At 41.6% G+C, this 23,026-nt stretch overlaps 1 protein-coding gene across 1 annotated transcript in view; it reads right to left on the reverse strand.

Annotated features, from left to right (window-relative positions):
* Positions 1-17,384: 17,384 nt before the first annotated feature.
* CHST15 (carbohydrate sulfotransferase 15) overlaps positions 17,385-23,026 on the reverse strand; it is a 72,152-nt gene continuing 66,510 nt past the window's right edge. The window contains exons 6-8 of the mRNA XM_081912769.1: positions 21,695-21,851; positions 20,434-20,581; positions 17,385-18,000 (exon numbers count right to left, since the gene is read on the reverse strand). Coding sequence (XP_081768895.1) covers positions 17,810-18,000; positions 20,434-20,581; positions 21,695-21,851 — 496 coding nt within the window. The 3' untranslated portion in view covers positions 17,385-17,809. The remainder of the gene's footprint in view (positions 18,001-20,433; positions 20,582-21,694; positions 21,852-23,026) is intronic.

Genomic DNA, 23,026 nt, shown 5'->3' on the forward strand with positions numbered 1-23,026 from the left:
CTCCTTCCTGGAACATCAGCTGGGCCCTGATCAAGACAATGTGTTTGGCCATTGCCCTCTTTCCCAAAGGTCTTGTTCCTTGTGGTCTAAGACTCTGCTTGAGCACCCTTTCATCTCTTTTCTCAGGATTGTGGGGATAATTTGGGGATGAGAGGTGGAACCAACCAGAATGCATTTGCCCCCTAAAATCTGGAATCCCTACAAGTGTGGCACTTTCCTTGGTGGCATATGAGGAGGTTTATGAGTCTCCACTGGCCCCCTCTTGATTCCCATATAGGAATTAGGGTCAACAATGGGACCCTCCTCTGAACAGGAAGATCTTTCCTGGATTTAGTTGTAGTTCCTGTAGGGCAGAGGTGGAAAATTTTTTCAGCCTCTTGAGCAACCTTGCAAGGGCCGTATGCTAGTAGTGGCTGGGGCCATAGGCAAAAATGGGACAGATATGGCTCTTACATTTATACAACAGGTTGTACATTCCCAAGGCAGAGGTTTCCATGTACACTCACAACTCTCCATACAAGCAAGCAAGAGGCTCAATGACACATTCCAAGCAGGAAGCCAGCATAGCTCAAGGACACACTCCAGCTGGGCCAAAGCTGGTAAGGGATTAGGGGAAGAGGATGTGACATAAGAAGTGGGTGGGGCCTAAGGAAAATCCTGGGATTCAGACAGAAAGTTTTAGAGGATGATGCTGGCCCCCCAGGCCTGAAATTCCCCACCCCTTTAATAGAGCATTACCATTTTGCTGTCATCAAAGTTGGTGGTAACACCAAAATTGCCCTTTACAGTGGTACCTCTGGTTACGTACTTTATTCGTTCCAGCAGTCCGTTCTTAACCTGAAACAGTTCTTAACCTGAAGCACCACTTCAGCTAATGGGGCCTCCCGCTACTGCCACGCTGCAGCCACATGATTTCTGTTCTCATCCTGAAGCAAAGTTCTTAATCCGAGGTAATATTTCTGGGTTAGCGGAGTCTGTAACCTGAAGAGTATGTAACCTGAAGCATATGTAACCCGAGGTACCACTGTACTTTTTGCTTTTGCTTTTGCTTTTGATCAATTTTATCTGTTTCCATTTTATCTTAAGTTGTTTTGAGTTTTGTTTTTTATAAATAATAATAATAATAATAATAATAATAATAATAATAATAATAATAAATTTATACCCCGCCCATCTGGCTGGGTTTCCCCAGCCACTCTGGGCGGCTTCCAACAAAACACTAAAATACAATAACCTATTAAACATTAAAAGCTTCCTTAAACAGGGCTGCCTTCAGATGTCTTCTAAAAGTCTGGTAGTTATTTTTCTCTTTGACATCTGGTGGGAGGGCTTTCCACAGGGCGGGCGCCACTACCGAGAAGGCCCTCTGCCTGGTTCCCTGTAACTTGGCTTCTCGCAGCGAGGGAACCGCCAGAAGGCTCTCAGTGCTGGACCTCAGTGTCCGGGCAGAACGATGGAGGTGGAGACACTCCTTCAGGTATACTGGACCGAGGCCGTTTAGGGCTTTAAAGGTCAGCACCAACACTTTGAATTGTGCTCGGAAACATACTGGGAGCCAGTGTAGGTCTTTCAAGACCGGTGTTATGTGGTCTCGACGGCTGCTCTCAGTCACCAGTCTAGCTGCCGCATTCTGGATTAGTTGTAGTTTCTGGGTCACCTTCAAAGGTAGCCCCACATAGAGTGCATTGCAGTAGTCCAAGCGAGAGATAACCAGAGCATGCACCACTCTGGTGAGACAGTCCGCAGGCAGATAGGGTCTCAGCCTGTGTACGAGATGGAGCTGATAAACAGCGGCCCTGGACACCGAATTGACCTGTGCCTCCATGGACAGCTGTGAGTCCAGAATGACTCCCAGGCTGCGCACCTGGTCCTTCAGGGGCACAGTTACCCCATTCAGGACCAGGGAGTCCTCCACACCTACCTGCCTCCCGTCCCTCAAAAACAGCACTTCTGTCTTGTCAGGATTCAACCTCAAGCTGTTGGCTGCCATCCATCCTCCAACCGCCTCCAGACACTCACACGGGACCTTCACCGCCTTCACTGGTTCCGATTTGAAAGAGAGGTAGAGCTGGGTATCATCCGCATACTGATGAACACCCAGCCCAAACCCCATGATGATCTCTCCCAGCAGCTGCATGTAGGTGTTGAAAAGCATGGGGGAGAGGACAGAACCCTGAGGCACCCCACAAGTGAGAGCCCAGGGGTCGGAACACTCATCCCCCCACCACTTTCTGGACATGGCTCAGGAGGAAGGAGCGGAACCACTGTATAACAGTGCCCTCAGCTCCCAGCCCCTCAAGACGGTCCAGAAGGATGTTATGGTTGATGGTGTCAAAAGCCGCTGAGAGATCCAGCAGAACTAGGAAACAGATCTCACCTTTGTCCCTAGCCCACTGAAGATCATTGACCAGTGCGACCAAGGCAGTTTCAATCCCATGATGAGGCCTGAATACCGACTGGAAGGGATCCAAATGGTCCGGTTCTTCCAGGCGTGCCCAGAGTTGTTCAGCAACCACTCGCTCCTTTCCCCACCTTTCCCAAGAATGGAAAATTTGAGACTAACAAATGTAATAAATAATAATAGCTCATATGATCTTCTTTTTCTCAGTAATAAAAAATAAAACATCAGACCTGTTATCATTACAGGTACACACTTGTAACAGGCCTGTATCTATAGCTTTTCAAAAGTAGCTGTCGTGTTGAAGAGAGGAGAAGCCTATTTATTTATAAACTACATCTAATACATAATAAAACCATGTGAAATATTGTTAATTATCTCCCCTCCCCCATGGTTTCCGAAATGTGAGGAGAAAGTGACTTTTTGGTCTCACTCATCTACTGAAATACAGAGTGCATCCACTGAAGTCTCAGCGGAGTTAATTCCCTCTTCAAATTAAATTTAGCTTTATCCAATAAAGAGTTTTCCAAGGAATATTCTCTTTCTATATCAGGATGTTGGTTAACATTGGCCAAAGAGGTTAGGTCTTTTTGTATAAATAATATGTCCCTGGGGCATTGCTTACATTCCAGTTTAGTACCGTGCCATCAACATAGTACCCAGAAGCCTCTGTAATTGGATGAATTGAGCAGTTTTGTAACACCAAGCACTTAATCTGGTTTGATCTATGCACATAAACATAGCCTTGGAAGTTGCATATGATTTAATTTGAGCAGGAAATTAAATAGACACAAAGAGCTCATCCTTTCTGGGAGTGCTACAGTCACTTCTCAACATCATCAGCATAATGACGTGAGCGCTGCTTTTCTGTTGCTGAAGATCCCTGAACAGAGCCCTTCTAGCCACTTCTCAATATGTGCAGAAAAGCCTGAATTGTGGCCATACTGACTTCCAAACAGCAAGTAAAAGATCCAATATTAAATATTAGTTCCTATTAAACAGAATCAGATACCAAATGTCAAGTGTCAATAATCAAACCCTGACAACATTTTTTTAAAAAAACCTGATGGCCATTATAAAATTACTTTAGGCTATATATGAATCTCTGAGAATACTGGAAAAGTTGTTTGGTATCCTGGTGGTGCTAATCAGAGAAACTTGAAAACCAGATCTCAGTTTGGGAATATTCTACAGCCTACAGCATGCTCCCCTTCTCCCTCCTCTCCACGTGAGTAAAATATCACAGCTCCTCATGAGCCTCAAGCAATTTTTCACTCTATTTTCTCTGCATGGAAAAGGATGCCCCCTTGCTCTCCACTGTCAAAGCATCTGCACTGGGGATTGCCACAAAATCTAGGGAAATCTGAAGATTGAAGTCCCAGGTGACAGTATGGATAAGATATACAGTAATTTGCGCACCCTGGGACCTTTGGGTGAATGATAGATTATAAATACTTTTAAGAAACCAAATCAAATTAAATAATTAAATTCAGCTGCTGGGCATGGAAGCCATTTTTAAGTTTCCACTCAACTAGCAAATTGCAGGAAAAAAGTTGGGCTCCACATATTCTTGGTGGCCACAGTGTTATCAAAATAGGAGCAAACGGAAAGTGCCCAATAAACTCATCCTTTCATACAAAGTCTGCTGTGAGCCAAGATATCAGTGAAAAACTGAGGCATTTCCCCTCAGGGGCGCAAATCCATGGGTTAGGGGGCGCAAATCCATGGGTTAGGGGGCGCAAATTACTTGCCTTGCCCCGGGTACTGACAACCCACACTACGCCACTGTGTCAGAGCCTGAGATCTCCTGAGAATAGCTTTTTCCTTAGAATGTGGGAAGCCAGCAGATTGACCATTGAATTTCGCAGGGTGACAAGGCCACTACTCTCAAATGTATTGGCTCTATCATTGAGCTTTGCTTTGACAAATAACAACAGGAGTGATTCTCCATGTTTTTAGCCTTTTAATGTTTTTTTCCTCTTTTAATTAAAAATGGATCAAAATGTTCAAAAGCATGGTTGAGTTAAAGTCAATAGTCAATATAAACAGAAGTCATTTCCCTTCTCTTAAAACATCTTTGGCACATGCCATGAAAGTGTAATTTACTGAAATGTAACTTGTGTACCTTTTCTTTTTTTAAAAAAAAAGAAGCACTGCAAATGCATAGCAAATAGGTATTTTAAAAATGAAGAGCAGAGCAGCTGCCCCCATGAATCTGAGAAAATTGTAATAACTTTGCTTACTACAGGAAGAACTTGGATTTTACATACAATATAAAAGTGTTCTGTGTAAAAGAGCTTTGTGGTGCCATTAGTAACATGTGCTTAGCATTTACCATGGCAACTGCTACTTCAGTAACAAGGAGCAAGCTGAGATCTCCTAGAATTTAGCACACAATTTCCTATATGCCTGTAATGTGTAACTAACAGCTAACTGAATTTTGTACTATACACAAAGGAGAAAAATCAGTTTCTAATGAGCTGGAATGTTTTGTAGGCTAAGAGACAGTCCTTCAAAATCAGGTATGTTCCTGAAAGGACCAGCTGCTCACCTTGCCACTGTGGAAAACCGGCTTTTGCACATCCTTTCCCAACTTGGTACCCTACAAATGTTTTGGACTCCAACTCCCATCAGCCCCACTGAGCCTGCCCAATGGCCAGAGATGATGGGAGTTGTAGCTCAGCAATATCTAGAGAGCACCAGGTTGGGGAAGGTTACCTTAGAGCACGGTTAGCCAATGGGATGTCATCCAGAGAAGGAGCATAGCTCTTAAGGGGGAAGGCTATAGCTCTGAAGTAAGCGCATCTCTTATGCATGCAAAAAGTCCCAGGTTCAATGTAATTTCGTTGTCAATATTTGTTTTTAAAAGCATTACTAGTTTTATCTGTGCTTTATTGATGACTGCTTTATGTAATCGATGACTGCTTTATTGATGACTGCTTTATGTAAAACAATTTTGTGGATTTTAGCTGTGTTTTATCAATAATTCTATTATGCACATCACTTGGAGAGTTTTGTGATTAAGTGGTTTATGAATCTAAATAAGCAAAAATAAATCCCTAGCATGCTTAAGTGAAGGCTGGAAAAGACTCCTGCCTCAGACCCTAGAGCAGGGGTAGGCAACCTAAGGCCTGGGGGCTGGATGCGGCCCAATCGCCTTCTCAATCCAGCCTGCGGATGGTCCAGGAATCAGCATGTTCTTCCATGAGTAGAATGTGTGCTTTTATTTAAAATGCATCTCTGGGTTATTTGTAGGCATAGGAATTTGTTCATTATTATTATTTTCAAAATCTAGTCCTGCCCATCACATGCTTTGAGAGACGGTGGACTGGCCCATAGCTGAAAAAAGTTGCTGACCCCTGCCCTAGAGGGCCATTGCCAGTCAGGGTCAACAGTATAGAGTTAGAGAGTTCATTGGTCTGACTTACTGTAAGGCAGCTTCCTATGTTCAGATCTTGTTGGACTACAACTTCCATCAAAACCCCAAACTCATAATTCCTTTGTCCCCAAATAGAGGAGAAAATGCCAGTTTTGCAGAATAGAATTTTCTTTGTTGCTTACCTCAGCTGGGGGCGGGGTCTATCACTAAATCTATTTTGCCACTTGCAAATAGGTTGGGGGATTTGGAGAGGCAATTTTTTTTTTGCTCAGAGCTGCAGAAGTAGTAGTCTGAAGAGGTGGCTTTGCATGGGATGGTTGATCATGTAACAGCTTGCTTGCGGTCATTTCTCTCACAGCACAAGCCTAGGCATATCTACTCTGATGTAGTATGATGATATTTACTCAAAGCTAAATGTTATAGGCGACTTGGGTGGCGCTGTGGTCTAAACTTCAGAGCCTAGGGCTTGCCGATCGGAAGGTTGGCGATTTAAATCCCCGCGATGGAGTGATCTCCCCTTGCTCGGTCCCAGCTCCTGCGAACTTAGCAGTTTGAAAGTTCATCAAAGTGCAAGTAGATAAATAGGTACTGCTCTGGCAGGAAGGTAATCGGTGTTTCCGTGTGCTGCTCTGGTTTCACCAGAAGCAGCTTAGTCATGCTGGCCACATGACCCGGAAAAACTGTCTGCGGACAAACATCGGCTCGCTCGGCCAGTAAAGCGAGATGAGCGCTGCAACACCAGAGTCGTTCGCGAATGGACTTAACTGTCAGGGGTCCTTTATCTTTACCTTTAAATTTTACAAGGTTACAACCTCAATCTCTCTATTTCCTACATGTGTCTACACCTGCAATAAAGAATATCTAATGCTGTAGGTATCCGTTATACCGGAATGCCTTTCCCCACACTAACTTCAATACTGTATGTTTCTAACTTGTACATAAATGAAAACTTTTGTTCCTCTGGGTTAAGAACAGCAAACTTTTTAAACTGGTGGAAATAAAAGCAATGGTGCCCTCTAGTGATTTGCCAAGCACTGAGCAGAGCTGTGTAATAATGCATCCTAGGGAATTTAATCTAGGACCATAAATGGATTAGAATTTACTGATTTGTTGCATAACAGATAGCAGTACTGTGCAATTCTCACTGCACTGTATCTTTCATAAATTGCAAAATATCATTGTGATCTGTCAAATTACAATCTGTCTATATCACAGTCCTGGTTATTCAAATCAGTTCTGAGAACACTTACAAGTATTAATCTGAAAGATTCCCCCCCCCTCCAAATCTATATATGAAAGGTATTTCACTCCTCATAAATTAAATAAGATATATCAGCTGAATCTATTTTGTTGGAGATGCAGGAAATTAAAAGCGGATTATATCACATTTTCTGGAGGTGCATCAAAATAAGAAATTTCTAGGGCAAAGTCCTTAACACAATACAAAGAATAGACCATATCAAGAAATCCAAAATATTTACTTTTTTGTTTCCTAAAAACAAAAACAAGAGACATAGACTTGCAGCTTGTTACCAGCTTACTTCTGAGAGCTAAGATATGTATCGCACAATTATGGAAAGAAGAAAGACCCCATACATTTAGAGAGTGGATACAGAAGTCCTGGGAAACTGTTTTGTTAACTAAATCTATCTACCAAAGGAAATAATCAATTAAGCAACAAGAAGATAAATACATGAAAAATAGGCACTTAAGAAAAAATACTGGACCACAGAAACAATCTAAAACAATTGTGCTTATGTGGAAATCAGAAGTTGTTCCTGCACTATAAAAAATCATTGTGTGTTAATTTGGGCCTGGCCTCCTCCATCCCAATCCTAAATACTGTACACATGATTTTTAAAGGAGTTTCTGTTCATGTGTACACATACATAAATTGGAAGAGGAGAAGTAGTAAAATTATATACAGGAAAGTTGATGGAATTTCAAAGATTCTTAACATAATGATTATTATTTGATTATATTTCATAACTCCAATGTAAACTATATCCAATTCAAATACGCTTGTATGAGATTATTTGCAAACCCTATAATTAATGTTTCTTGACTGCACTAGTTTGATTCACTTTCATAATTATCCTAGATGCTTCATAATAATTAAGTATTTAGAATAAGCGGCATATGTAAAATTAAGAGGGTTCATTCCAGAGATTTTGACACCCCTGTAGTGAATGAGACAGTGAGCTGGGTTGCCAAATCTGCTTCTCTAGCCAGCTGGTGGGCTGGACTACAATTTAGATTCCTTGTAGTTATTTAACAAGGTTGGCAATGATGCGGGAGGGACTTTTTTCTTCAGCACATTGAAGATTTCCTGCCCTCAATGAGGATCAGAGAAAACTAGGAAATGATGGCCTTTAAAGATGAAGCCCAGAGCTACGAAATAAAAAGGACCAAGTGGATCAAGATATTGGCAAATCCACATGCCCTGATTATTCCTCATCAAAAATGCCTCCCTCATTCCCTAGTCCAGTTGATTCCCACCCCTCTCCTGACTAAAACCCATTCAAATACTTTACATTCCCTAACAGTGATGATGGCAATTTTAGTTCTCCTGTTGTGCACCTTTCCCTGTTGTCTACCTTTTTGGAGCAGACAAAACAGCACACACTACAGAATACACAAGACTAGCTCATTGGGATCAGGCCAATAGCCCATCTAATCCATTACTCTGCTCCCAGAGTGGTCAACCAGGTGCCTATGGGATAATGGGAAGCCTGCAAGCAGGACCAGGGTTACTGTCATTCCCAGCAGCTGGCATTCAGGCAAACTGCCTCCAACAGTGGCGGCAGAATATCATGCAACTGTGGTCCATGAACCCCTTCATTCAGAGGGTCCATGGCATGCCCCTTAAAATACAATTGAAAATTGTACAGCAACTTGCTACAACAGGCAGTAGTGTTGAGTGTCTGCCAAGAATCTCGGCAATTTTCAAGTGGTCTGTAGAGGAAAGTTTGGGAAACACTGGGTCAGACCATGCTTATTGCAAAAAGATCTCTGTTGCGGCAAGGCATGCTGGGATGAAGGAGCAACAGCTGTTTTCCCTCTTGAAATATAAAAGCCAGCAGCAATTTGGCTTTGCCACTAGCATTAACCAGAGCCCAGCAGAGAAGAGAAGCAAAGAAAAATGGAGAGATCTTTATATTAGCAGATCTGAAGTTTAATTTTAGGTGATGCACAAGGCACAGAATCTATTGAAGCCAATTCAGGTAGTGATGGGTGCTGGGCATGTTGTTTTTTCCCCTCTGGGACAAAGGTCTGTCATTAGGCAATAAATTGAAAGGTGGTGGTCTTAAACTTTTGGAGTAGCTGCTTTTGATATTCTCTAGTATTCAAAATGTAGCCATGGTGCATATTTGTTTATTTATTTACTGTCTTTATAAATGGAGCTCAGGGTAGTTAAAGTCACGGTATACACTCATAAGTGCAGATGTAGCGTATAGGCAATGTACCTTTTGCAATTGCCACATAACATCATTTCCTGGCCAATCCTTCAGTGTAGCAGCACCGATGTTCTGCAGCTCCCTGGCTGTTAGGATTAGGCAGGTGCCTTCATTGTATTGTTTTCCATGTCTGCTAAAAAGGTTTTTAAAGGCAAGCCTATCCGAGACACATAATTTATGATGCCGTAATAGCAGGATTTCCAATTGTGCCTTTAAGGTATGTCTTTTAATTACAGGCTGCCTTGTTGCGCCACAGTCCTGTAGAAAATAACAGATGCCCCATATTTGCACAGAACAATCCAATGCCACAGATTCATAGAAAAAGCCCTTTGTTGTTGTTGCTTTCCAAAATTCTGATCTTGTACGCTGCAGGATCCCAATGGCTTCTAGCAGCTTTCAGCTCAGCGGTCTATTAAACCCCCACCAAGTTGACTTGTGTATGAATCATTTTAAGCACCATTATGTTGATACAGCACAAGGACAAGGCAGCTATTTCATAAAATGTTAATGTTTCAAAGGCAAGCCTGGATAGGGGCTAGAGGAGCTTGTCACTATTGAAAATAACGATTACCATCAGCCTAGGGCAGGGAAGTTTCACACCCAAGAGCCATACTGGAAACTTAGTTACTTATCATCATCAGAAGAGGCCATGGCAAGATTGCCACTTTTTGTTAACGTACCAGGGAAATCTCCCAGTGCATCTCTTGCTAGCTGAGCCCTCCAGCTGGGAGGATAAAAGGGGGCTGATCTTGCCAAGCCAAATTTATGCTTGCTCTTATACAATATCAGGAGCTCATATTGCATCCATTAATTCCTTTTCAGCATCTCTGGACTGCTTTTCAGAGAAAAACCCAGCTGACATAGAACATAAAACATTGCACGACTACATCCTGTTCCACTGCAATGCAGCCATGTTAAACAGCAGTTTCAAACATCTCACAATCCAGTCCAACACCCACATAAAGCTAACTAAGCCACGGGGAAACCATTTTATGCCAAGCGTGCAGAGTCCTTGTCAGACATGTTCAGTCTGAAGAGGCTTCTAGATGTGCTGATTGCGCTCAAAAATCCTAGCCATCCAGAATCCTGTGTGATCATGGTTCATGATTATGAGGAGGTTTTTGCATGTATTAAACCAAAGCGATATTGAGACATTTGCATGTAATGTAAGACAAACCCTCATGTTGGGGTCAGGACTTGCAGGCACAGTCCCTTCTCCCCTCCACGTTTTAAACCACTGGCAAACTGGCCCAGTTCTTCCTGAGATCTAGTGTGTTTTGTGTTTCTGGTCTTGGTCTTCAGTCCTGACTTGTTCAGTTCTGCCTCCTCAGGTTGTGTTTTCTCTTTGGTCCCTACTCCTGGCTCGTTCTACCAAGCCTGCCTTGGGTTTCCATTCTGTTCTGGATTGCTCTTTAGTCCTGACTCCTAGTTCCCAGTTACGGGCTCAATCCAGACCACTGTCCATGCCTTGACACTTTATTTGTATGTTCTAAGCACAGGAATACAGGGAGCTGCCTTATATGGAGTCAAACCATGGGTCAACCTAGTTCAGCAATGCCATTACTGACTGGAAGCAGCTCTCCGGGGTTTCAGACAACAAGCAGAACTTCCCAGGGATTGGACTTGGGAACTTATGTTCTACCACTGAGCTATTGGTCTTTCCCTTATATCAGATCAATAGACAACAGAGATACCATTAAAATAAAAAGAAACTATACAGGGATACATAGGGCATCAAACCATTTCCTGCCATGGTTTGAAACAAAGGACAGCTGATCAGAACACAGTTGTTCTTTGAAGATCCTCACTGTGTGTGTTTTGCGCTCAGTTATGAAACTCTACAGGCTCACAATTTGTTGGTTGGTTGGTTAGTAGCCCACAAAAGCTTACATCATAATTAATGTGTTAGTGTTTAGATACCACAATAGGTATTTTGTGTTGCCTTATTTCATGTGTTATTTTCTGGGAGTAGGGGGCCCTATTTTGGAAATTGCACCAGCCCCCCCCCTTTAATCTAAATCATAGTTAAAAGTAGACCCAGTGAGATCAATTTACTTTAGTGGACCTATTCTGTTTTAGTTGGGTGCAACCAATAGAATATAAACTAATATGGTACATGGCAATTCAGCAATTTTCAGTACTCATGGCTGTAGTGTAGATCCACCCTTTTTTGTGACAAAAATGCCCTTTATTTAAGTTGAAGAGTCCAGAGAATATCAAAACAGCAACCTCCTTTCCACCATACAGATCTAAACTTACTTGAAATAATTTCAGAAAGTCAAAAAAAAAAGAGTTTGAAGTAACAGAGAAGAAACTCCTCTGTTTTGCGAACTTATTGCAAAGAACAGTGTTATCCATGAACACAAGGTGGCAGCACAGCACTAGCTTTTCCTCTTTTGAATCTATTATTTCAAAGGCCAGCAGAAAAAGAAAGTGCTTTCACTAGGGACAGACAATGTTCAGGGTAACGTTAAACACATGTACGTGCTCAATCTGCACAAGGTATCTAATGTAAATTGCTTTCTTGCAAAGAGCTTAGTGTCTTCTTATACACACACAAAAAATGCCTCTGGCTTAGTTGGGAAACTTGGTTAATTCTTGGCAAGGTGACAGATGCATAGCTTGAAGGAACTTCTTTGTTTATCTTGAGATTATTAGGTTGAAAAAAGACATGCCGGAGCCCTGGGATCAACAGGCAACAATGCCTTGTTTTCTACATAAATATAAAAGTCAGTTTGTCTTGGTTCAAGGCTAATTTTTTCTTTGTGGAATGATTATACTCTGAAAAGCAAAGGCGGTGAAAAAACTTAATATGGATACTAATTGGCCAAAATATTGTGAAATCCTAGAACAAGATGGTGAGAAGTTTAAACTTCAGAGTTATGAGAAACTAAAGTTCAAAGTTCGAGATTGGCTACATTACCGTCAGATAAATGAGACATTTAAGCAGGACAGGAAAATAGGATTTCAGAAGGAGAGGTCAAAGTTAGAAACAGAACTGTTAGAACCCAATACTAAGAATTTGTCTAGAATGTATAACCTGCTGTTGAAATGGAATACACAAGATGAAACGGTGAAATCAGCTATGATTAAATGGGCACAGGGTATCGGTCATGACATTATGTTTGCTGACTGGGAACAGTTATGGACCACTGGTGTTAAATTCACGGCATGTAATGCCTTAAAAGAGAACATAATGAAAATGATTTACAGGTGGTACATGACCCCAGTCAAGCTTGCAAAAATTTACCATTTGCCCAATAATAAATGTTGGAAATGTAATGAGACGGAAGGTACCTTCTACCACCTTTGGTGGACCTGCCCAAAGATTAAAGCCTTCTGGGAAATGATCTATAATGAAATTAAGAAGGTCCTTAAATGGACTTTTCCTAAGAAACCTGAGGCTTTTCTCCTGGGCATGGTTGGCCAACTGGTGCCAAAGAAGGATAGGACTTTTTTTATGTACGCTACCACAGCAGCAAGAATTCTTCTGGCAAAGTATTGGAAGATGCAAGAACTACCTACTCTGGAAGAATGGCAGACAAAGGTGACAGACTTCATGGGACTAGCAGAAATGACCAGCAGAATCCGAGACCAGGGGAAAGAGACAGTGGAAGAGGACTGGAAGAAGTTTAAATTATATCTTTAAAACTGTTGTAAAATAGAGGAGTGTTGAAATGTCAAGGGGTAAGAAATAGAGAAATACAGCGGTAATTATTAAGTTTAAAGAAATTTAGTGAAAGGGAAACAGTAGATAAACTGATTAAACGGTTGCTAAAGAACTTCGGAATAAGGATGCAGCGAAAGGAAGGTATGGGGAAGTCGGTATATGTTTAATGTTGGGTATGTTTTTGTTTTGTAATGTGTATGTCTTTTATTATGTGTTTGGAAAATCAATAAAAAAATTTATTAAAAAAAAGGAATGATTATACTCTGTTTCTGCTTCCAGCTTTCCAAAACTCATAGATATATTGCAAAGCTTTACTAAAATATTTTTTGCTACCAAAGGCACAAAATAAGAGGTTAAAGGATGTTTTGAAATCCACCCTTTCCTGAATCTATGTTATCTTCAGCCTCCCCTCGATTCCCACAGTTAAAGAGAAATTACTGGAACTAAATGATAAGTCCTAATTAATTTGTATTTTGACAACGTATGAAGCTCAACAAGTACCCTGGCAACGGTGCAAAACCTTGGTCCAGGAAATGCTGGTTTTTTTACGCTAAAGCGCCACTCTGAATGATAATGCTGCTGGAATATTTGGGATTTGTTCAACTGGTCTTAGTCCAAACCAGATTGGAGTGCCCTGTAGGTTACTCATTATCTCCTTACCCTTGAGAACAGTACAGTCAAAACTCTGAGGCTCGTGGGAACGTGATCCTTGACCATAACCAAGTACCAGCAAATGGGACATATAAAGTTGGGAAGGTAGTTTCCCCTTACATTTATGATCTGTTTGTAAAAGGAGAGCAAGCAGGCCCTTGGTCACACATTTTCCCTGGTGGCCCCAGGGCTGGTAAATAACCTCCCTGAGGAAACTCACTATGTAACTGGACTTCGTAACTGTAGGCATGTTGTTAAAACTTTTTACTCTGCAGCTTGTTGGTGTTTGGTGGAAATATTGCTCTTGTTTGCTGTGTTTTATTTTATTACTCATTAGTGGTGGTTTGATTGTACACTGCCCTGGGTATCATTCTTCCACAGAAATGTTATAAATAATATATAGAGAGAGATATACAGGGCGGACTATCCAGACCAGTAAGGGGGGGGGGGGGGAGAGAGAGAGAGAGAGAGAGAGAGAGAGAGAGAGAGAGAGAGAGAGAGAGAGAGAGAGAGATATCTGGGATACATCCACTTGACTCCACTAAGCTCTGCTAGCAGGGTGTGCGTCTGAACTACAGTGGCATGGAGGCAGGGAGAGGAAGAGTTGGGCCACCCAAGGATCTGCTGGATCTTAAGCCTGGAGTTGGCTTCTGTCCTAGATGGCATGAGCAGTGGGGCTTTATATATGGCAGTGGCTCTACCAATTTGTTCAGCCCTGCTGCTTGTTGGCCTAGAAGGTAGGATTGCCCCCTATAATGCTAGATCCCTAAGCAAATACACATCCCTGAGCTTACGTTTAGTGATGCACCATCAGAACTCGCTATGCATTGGGTCCATCTATTTTTTCAGCCTCTAATCTATTTCACTTCTCTTCACTGCGTCACATAACTTGGTGTGAGATTTGGCAGAAAAATAGAACCGCAGCCTAATGGCCAAACTGCCCATTACATGAAGCACACTGTTTAAACTTTCAGTTAGGATCTGCCACTTCATCTCCTTAATGAATGCAGGAGGGCCATGGCAGAATTAACCTCCCCACTCCACCATTTCCTGCTCCGTCTCTAAAATCACCCTCCCTCCAGGTGCTCTTTGCCCCGTAAGGTATTGATGAAGCAAATAGCACATTCTAGATGTCTTTGTTGGTGGTAAAGAAACTGGAGGGAGGATTTAACCCCCTTACCCCACATGCCACAACCCCATCTAGTCTTGACCCAACCACCCCTACCCCCTTTTCTTACAAAGGAGAACAGGCAAGTCATAAACATGTGTTGCACAAGGACGTTATGTAACATGTAGTTTGGCCCTATGGTGGCTCTCTAGCGTCATGGCTAACAAAGATGCTGAGGAATGTGTGAGATCTGCAGAGAATTACCCTCAACATCCTTCCATACCTCTAATCCACAGCTGCACTCCAAGAAATATTGCCTGTCTGCTTTTGCTTTTCCCCTTGAGTGGGATCCATGCTCTTAGGTATCCCTAGGTTTCTATGCAATAATAATGAAGGAAAGAGGCCTTTCAAAGAGGTCTCCAAGAAGCAAATTGGGAGTTGTAGGAGAGAAAATGGAAATAAAAATATAACAAAATGGATGAGAGTCTCATGGGTAGGGGTGTGAGAGAGGGAGAGGGGAGGGGTAATGGAAGGAGATATTGAAGGAAGGCTTCAAGAACGAATGTCTACAATGAAGATCTCATCACACTGCTCCAGGGTCCTGCAGGGCTGTTATCCTTTGGAGTTAATGGTGATGGTGGTTGTTTTGTTTTGGGTTTGGTTTTTTTGTTGTTGTTTTGTTTTTGCAGTGTGCGATATGCTTTTATCTGTGGCTGCTTGGCAACAATACTTTTTATCTGTTAAGTTAAAATTGATCTTCCCAATGTGCTTGCATTAGTATTTTGAATGCTACAGTTAATATTCCCTTTCCATTTTGGAATCAATACCTTGTGGGGAGGGGGACAAATTCTCCATCGGGAGGGAGACAAATTCTCCATCTCTTTTGTCTTTCAGAACTTTCATGTACTGTATGTTTCTGAGGTGCCAGCTAACTGGCTAGGGCTGAGCTTCCTGGATGCTCTTGGGGACAAGAAACACTTTCTGAGGGAGTGGTGGGAGAAGGCAGCCGATGATCATTCCCTCCTGGACCCACTCTTCCCCATCTCTTTGAAAGCCAAGTGGAGAACTGCTTATCTAGGTGGGTGCCAGTGTTGATACTTCCTCTCTTTTTTACATGGTTATTAATGATGTTGCTGTTGGGAGAGCATAGATTGTACAGTAAGCTAGTTAAGCTGATGTAAGCTAGGTCTCATGGCAGCTATCTTAATTGTGGTGTAGGCCTAGCTTGCACATTGTTTGATTGTGAAGCCCAGGGGTGTCTACTCCACAGGCTGTATTTAGCCTAAGTGATATGTGGTGGTCCCCAAGACCTCCAATAATGCAATGTTTGTGGTGGCAAAAAGAGAGGGGGGAGGAACCACTCTGCTATTGACAGGCAAGGTGTGCAAAGGAACCCTCGGAGGTTTTCAGAGTAGTTAAGCCTCAGCATTTGTGGTTGAGAAGCCAATAACAGAGTCGGCTTGAGAGTCATAGGTCTGTCGCCTGTTGCTACTGCATTCACAATAGCTTGTATCAGATACACATCTCAGATAAGCATCCTGCCCCCTTCCATGGGAAAGCTGTGACACCGTTTTGCTTTATTGTGGGCTGTGATGTGTTACCGTACTTCCACTGAGTCCTTCCTGAGGACAGTTTCTTTCTTTTTCTTTCTCATGCAGAACATTTTTTTAACTAGTAGCCATTGAGAAGGGTGTATGGGGTGTTGAGAAGGGGTAGTACCTCTGGTGGGGGACTCATCATGCTCCTTCTGGAGTTGTTTGTCTGTCTTTGGTTCCCACCCTGCACTCAACTCTCAGCTGTGGCTCCTAGAAGCTGTTAGCATGTGACAGAGGCCACATCCCAGGAAACTGCTTTGACCGGCCGACTAAACCAGTTGAGGGTAGCCAGTAGGTCTCAAACCCTTGATCAGATAGGGGCTTCCCCTGCATGAGGGGAAGATTATGTGAATAAGTACTACTTCAGAATGAATTACTTGGACCTTGAGCAGTTCCTTGGCTAGAAGGCTCAAGGAGCTAATCAAAAAGCTCATTGGTCTAGAATGGATAGTGAGGGAAGTCAACTCAATATGTGTATGCATGAATTTGTGTGTGTATGAGTATGTGTGGCGAATTTTTATTCCGTGTGTATGCATGCACAAGTTAGAGCGAGTGCATGTTTGGTGGCCCAAACCACTTTGTCCTAGTATGTGGCCATTCTTGAATGCTGCCCTTGGGCTGAAAATATTAACCACACCTGGCCTAAGCTAATCATCAGGCCTAATCATCAGGATTTTAGGCCGTGTACTTCAGTGGAATATTGTAATTCTATAGCTAGATCTGCTCTGTAAGTCAAACTCCCAGTACCTTTGATAGCTTTTGGATGAGACCCATATTGCATAGGGATAGAAACAGCACATAACTATACCAAACAAAAATCAAAGTTATAATTTCCCTCCCTCTTTTTATTTTATATGATTGGATTATATTCTTACATCAGTTTGAAAGTCAGCCCTCTTTTCAATTAATATTTTAGAGTAAGTCACCATGGAGTAAATTCTTCTCTTGATCACTGTTACAGGGGAAGGATTCATTCTGCTCTGGGCTTACTAAAACACAATCATCCATTAAAAAGTTATTTGGTTTTGAATTAAGTTACACAGCTCAGGCAGATTCAATAGGTTTATTATGGTCAAAGAGAACACATATTGAAGAGTTTGTTGAAATTAAAAACAGACTTCCAGATGAAAATCAATTAACTTTTAATGGTTAAAAAGCTGTTTTGAGTAGTTTCAAAAGAATGCAAGACATATCTTAAAAATTAGAATGAATGTGCATTTTTAGGTGCCTAGTGCTTTCTGTACTGTAACAATAGCTTAAAAATGGCATTTCAAAAACCATAACCACAGAATGCGAGACTGCTTCATATCAAGGCTATTGGTGCACCGTTTGCTGAGAGAGAGAAAAGTTTACAAAAGACATTGAAAGAGCTTTATGTTCTTCTATGGCAAATCTGATATAACTTGGTTGACATATTGTATGCTGAACATGGAGACAAAGATTTAACTGCAGTAGGCTTGCTTGGTCTCAGAGTGGGCAATTTCTTGCACCTGAAAACAAGATTTAAAAATAATCCTAAGCACTGTGTTTGTGGCACCGGAATTGACACATCAGGATTTTTTCCATAAAAAAGCTTCATCAGAAAGAACTTGAGCCAGTTTTGTGTTGAAAGGCTGATAGAAATCTCGTAGAATTTCCTTTGTGATAGGTAACATAGGGCCCAAATTGCGATCTTCAGGCCTCCTAGTGTTTGATGCAGGACTTTTGGTAATTAGAGCTTCTTCTTTTTCACTTAGAGCACCTGTAGTAAAATTAAGAAAAGGAAAAAGATCACCATAAAATAAGCTTGTATAACTTTCTGTTATGCATTTCCTCAAACATTTCCAAGTTAAGTGACATGAGATGTATAAATGTGGCTTTTGGACATTATAGCTTGTTGTCTGAACAGGAAGCATGACTTCTTGGCAGTGCCTGAAGCACACACCATCCCTTCTATTAGGACCAATGGCATGAAATGTTTGCAAGCATTTACTATACAAGATTTTGGTTTTTCAATTGTTGTTGTTTTGTTCTTTTCGGCTGGTAGGGATGAGCAGGATACAGCCCCATGGAATGTAGAGAGGAAGCTTAGCCTTTTCTGTACATGCACCAAAAATCCCCCATGCGCAACTGCTATTGATGCCAATGGAAACTCCACTACTAGGGCTAATATAGCAGCTTTGGAAAGATCGTATTTGAAGAAGAAGAGCTCTCTGCTGGATAGGCCAAAGGCACATCTAGTCCTGTGCCCTGTTCTCCCAGTAGCAAACCAGATGCTTGTGGAAAGCCTAGAAGCAGGACTTGAGCACAACAGCACACTCCCTACTTGTGATTCCCAGAAACTGTTATTCAGAAGCATGCTGTCTCCAATAGTGGAGACAGAACATAGCCTTATGCTCCTTGAAGTTGTCATTAAGGACCTTTTTCAGTGCGACTCCATTATGTGAGGAAAGGGTTAATTCTACCCTTCTCTTGCACAATGGCTCTGGTTATGTTCACTTACATTTCCATTCTCATACTATTTAAGGAAGGGAATTCATGCATATTGAATGCTTGCATGCATTTAACCTCAGAACATTGTTTGCCCCTTAGGAGCATGATCTTGAGATGCAGAAATAGGAGTTCTAACACTTTGTCCTACTCAAGAGTAGGCCCATTGAAAAGATTGGATATAATTAACTTTGGGCCTTTAATTTCAGTGAGTCTACTCTGAATAGAACTTAGCTGGATACAACCCTGGGTATGTTAGTGCAAAGGGACTATGTGAAAACATGAAGAGTGTGACTCCTGTTCCACTTGCAAGCTGTAGTGTACAAGCCATTCTAAGTAAATATGTGTTCTTTTCTTTCTTTACACAATGTAAAAAAAAAAAATTCCCTGCTGGTGCTGGATCGTTCTATCATCTCAACACCCTAATTCCCACATATTAATACAAGTTTAATGCAACTGTTCTACTCCAGGTTATGTTCTGTAGCATTTAGACAGTTTTTAAATACCTAAAAGTTAACTGCATTTAAAACATAAGATGATTCCGTCCCCCATGTATCACTTAAATCATTTTGCATCGTAAGCAGCATGAATTGTTCATCTATTTTTTAAATGTCTAAACCAACCTTCATCCAAACAGAATAAATCCTTATGGCTGATTGTTTTCTCGGAACATTTAGCATAAAATAATCATGAATGTACATTCTTTCTCCTTTTTTCTAAAAAGTTATCCTCTTATGATGGAGCTCCTGATGTCAGGAAGCATTTATGTCACTCATGCATAGAGGTCCAGCACACCCTCATGCAAAAATGATAGCAGTTCACTTTTGAAATATATTACATGCTTCAACCTTTTGATGATCTAAAGCAGAGGTAGGCCACTTTGACATCTGGGTGGAGCTGAATACAAGCCCAGGAATCAGCTCCACTTGGGAGCTCCTAAGTGGAGCAGTTCCCAGGAGGACTTGCATCTGGTGCCATTTAAACAAAAAACACGAAACCCCAAATCCCATTTGTAGGGGAACAATTGGAACCACACTCAAATGCTCCCAATTGTTCCTTTGCAGCTGCAGCTTTCCCTTACCCACAGATGACAGCAGGTGGACACGGCGAAAGAAAAAATGGCCTCATGGGACAAATTAGAATCCCTGGTCAGCCTAATTTAGCCTGTGGGCCACGGTTCCCCATGCCTTATTCCCAAGCCTGACCTAAGGCTGCTATTTAGCATAGCAGCTCAAGTTGATCAGTTTCCACATAGAAATGGTTCACTGAAGGCCATCTTTGATATAGATAATAACTAAATTGCTCCATATGGAGGGGGGGGAGTGTGCAGCCATAACTTGATGCAACTGCACTACTTCATAGGTCTGTACATCTGCCAGTTCTTACAACGAACATGCGACATTCTTAAATGCAATATTCTTATACTATCTGTATAGGAAAGCATGTGGCAAGTGACCCAAACGTAACATGAACCTGTGGATTAAAATTAATTTAAAACAGCATACCTCTTGGTTAAAAGACAAAGAATGGCTAAATTTAAGCAACTTGTTTTTCTTTAAGTTTGAATATATGTGAGCTAACTACAGAGCAATTACCTGGGACTGTCTGAGAGCAGATTTAGGAAGGGGACTGAAGGTGAAGCCTTAGAAACACAGGGCAAATTCATTAAATGTGCTTTAATCAGAAAAGTCAGAAAGTTTCCTACCTAAATCCAGAAACTGGAACACCATGTGCATAGTAAACTTAACGTTGGATGCATGATCCTCCAAGCGGAGAACTAGTATTTGATCTTTATTAAAAACTGTCAGCCAGTCCAAGAGAAAAACAACATACAGACCAACCTGGAGCCTTACCTAAAAGAATGAAAAACAAATAAATTATTGTTTTAAGAAAACACTCCAAATGAATTGGCCATGGCAGACAACAATAAGTGAGATTATGCAAGGCATAGGTTTATTGCAGGAATGTGACATACTCGTGGGGCACCATATGTGCTATAGCAGAGGACTCCCATTCCTGAAATTAGACTTTGGAAGGTTAACTTCTTACCTCCGCCTCTGCACCCATATAAGGCTTGAAAAACAGCAAAAAAACATTTTTAAAGCCTAAATGGAGACGGGGAGAAAGTGAGTGTGCATGTGTTGTGCATACTTGCAGGGCTCATGTGTACAGCTGCAGCACTTCCATTGTAGCCACAACAGTTTATCTGGTTTGCAAGTGTGCCCATGGACCCAGAAAAGTTGGCAACCCTGGCCTACATGCATCAGCGGGGAGGTGATACTTCTCCCTCAGCTGTTATGCTGCCCTCTGATACTGGAGGCAGCATGCAGCTACCATGGCAAGCAGCCATTGGATTTGTCTAATCCCCTTTGAAAGCCATATCTTGTGGCAGCAATTTTTTTATCTTAAGTATGCATTGTGTGAAGAAGTACTTCTGACTTTTAAACATTCAGCTTCATTGGATAATCTCTTGTTCTAGACCAATGTTCTGAGCAAAGTAGAAAAATACCCCCATCTATTTTCACTGTGCTGGGCATAATTCTATACACCTCTTTCATGTTCCCCTTTACTTCCCTTTCCCTCCAGACTACAAAGACCCAAATGCTGTAAAGGTTCCTCACAAGGGAGAAAGGGGATAGTACATGAATGCACCCATTAATGCTCTAGCTGGATGCTCACTTGATGGAATGCTCCTTTCTTACCAAAGATAAGCAGTTAAATCCCCAATTTAGAAGAAGATCCAGCCTTTTGTCTTCTATGTGGATGGATTTATTTTTAAGCAGAAAGACTTTGTCATATGAACCACCAGATTCAAACACAAGTTCATGAAGATAGTGGGGGTTTTCTGGTAGTTTTCCCCCCCATTCTGTAATGTATTTATTACATATTCTAATATGTGATAATACCAGCTTCATGAAATTCTATTGTCTAAGAATCATATCAAGTGAGAACTGAAATGTACGTACGGGCATGGCATTGTTAATGGTGTTGTTGTACACACAGGCTCTCAGGGAGTAATCTGCCAGGCAATTTTCAAAGAGCTGCAGTGATTCAGCCACTTTTTCATGGAAGTCTTCTACAGATTTGTTAGCATTTGCAAAGTAAAGATAATCAGAATACAATCTGTAAATGAAATAACACAGGAACAATTGAAGCACAATTGCAGCTAAGCCATCCAACATCATCCAAATAGTAATAAACCAATAGCTATTGTCCAGGCAAGAAAAGAAAAGAAAAGGAAGAGTGCTATTTGTATAGTAAGGCTGTGCTTTAATTTCTTGTTTATTCCAGCAGAAGTCTCTCAGCTCCATTCCAAAATAAAGTAAACTGAAATGCCAGGCTGATCCAAGTTGCCTATCTGGCAAAGGAATCCTACAAATACCTCGCTTTAGTGGAGTGTACTTCCCAAACATCTTCCCACCATCTCTTTGGTCATGCCAGGGGTGCCAGATGAGAAAAAATATTATAGGAACAAGATCTAATAATAATAGTATTACTTGTCTTCTCTTTACTAACTTACCATTTTATCTCTCAAACTAGCCATATGAACCACACGATTCAGATCTTGACCCCATATTGCTCCTTGTAGACTATATTCCTTGCTGCTCTTATTCATTCTTGTAGCTTTTGCTACCACTTTTCTATTGATTATCCAAGTCTCATTAGTCTTGCTTGCTTATTAGTCACTCCTTTCTTTGATTCCCCATCTTCAGTTATCTTACTCTCAAGCCTCCCTCACCTCCAAATACCCTTCCTTCAGGGTCTTCTTTTCCAGTCCAGTGTCCACCGAACACTCTTTTTCAGCCACCTCTCCTCTGGTCTCACTATCTGTTGATTCCCTCCTGCTGTGGCCCCTTCCCTGACCTGTGCCCGCTACACAAAGTCACACTCATCCCTAGGAACCACTTTGACTTTGGAATTTTGATACACTTTACTTCAGCCCGCTGTCATCTTTTGTTTTAAAAGATGTTTTAAGGTAAAACACCTGCTGGCAGCTTCAAGCTTGTTTACTTTGAAAGATATTCCCCCTTCCTTTCATGTGACGAATAAAAACTCTATTGATTTTCATGAGAAGGAGGAAAAGAGAGTGCAGCAGAGATGTCAGAGCAGCCAGAGGTGGGAAAGGAGGGTCTCACTAACTGCTGTGTCTCTGTGTGGTATGTTATAACAACAGAGCCATGTACGAATGGGAAGCTCTGTCTGTAGGTGTAATGAAAACAAACAGAAAAATGTGCCACTCCCAGCTTATATTTCACTGACAATACAGCCGTGCTGAATATTTGGCTGTGCTTAATATT

The sequence above is a fragment of the Podarcis melisellensis genome (assembly GCF_964234715.1).
Source record: "Podarcis melisellensis genome assembly, chromosome: 5".
NCBI lineage: Eukaryota > Metazoa > Chordata > Lepidosauria > Squamata > Lacertidae > Podarcis > Podarcis melisellensis.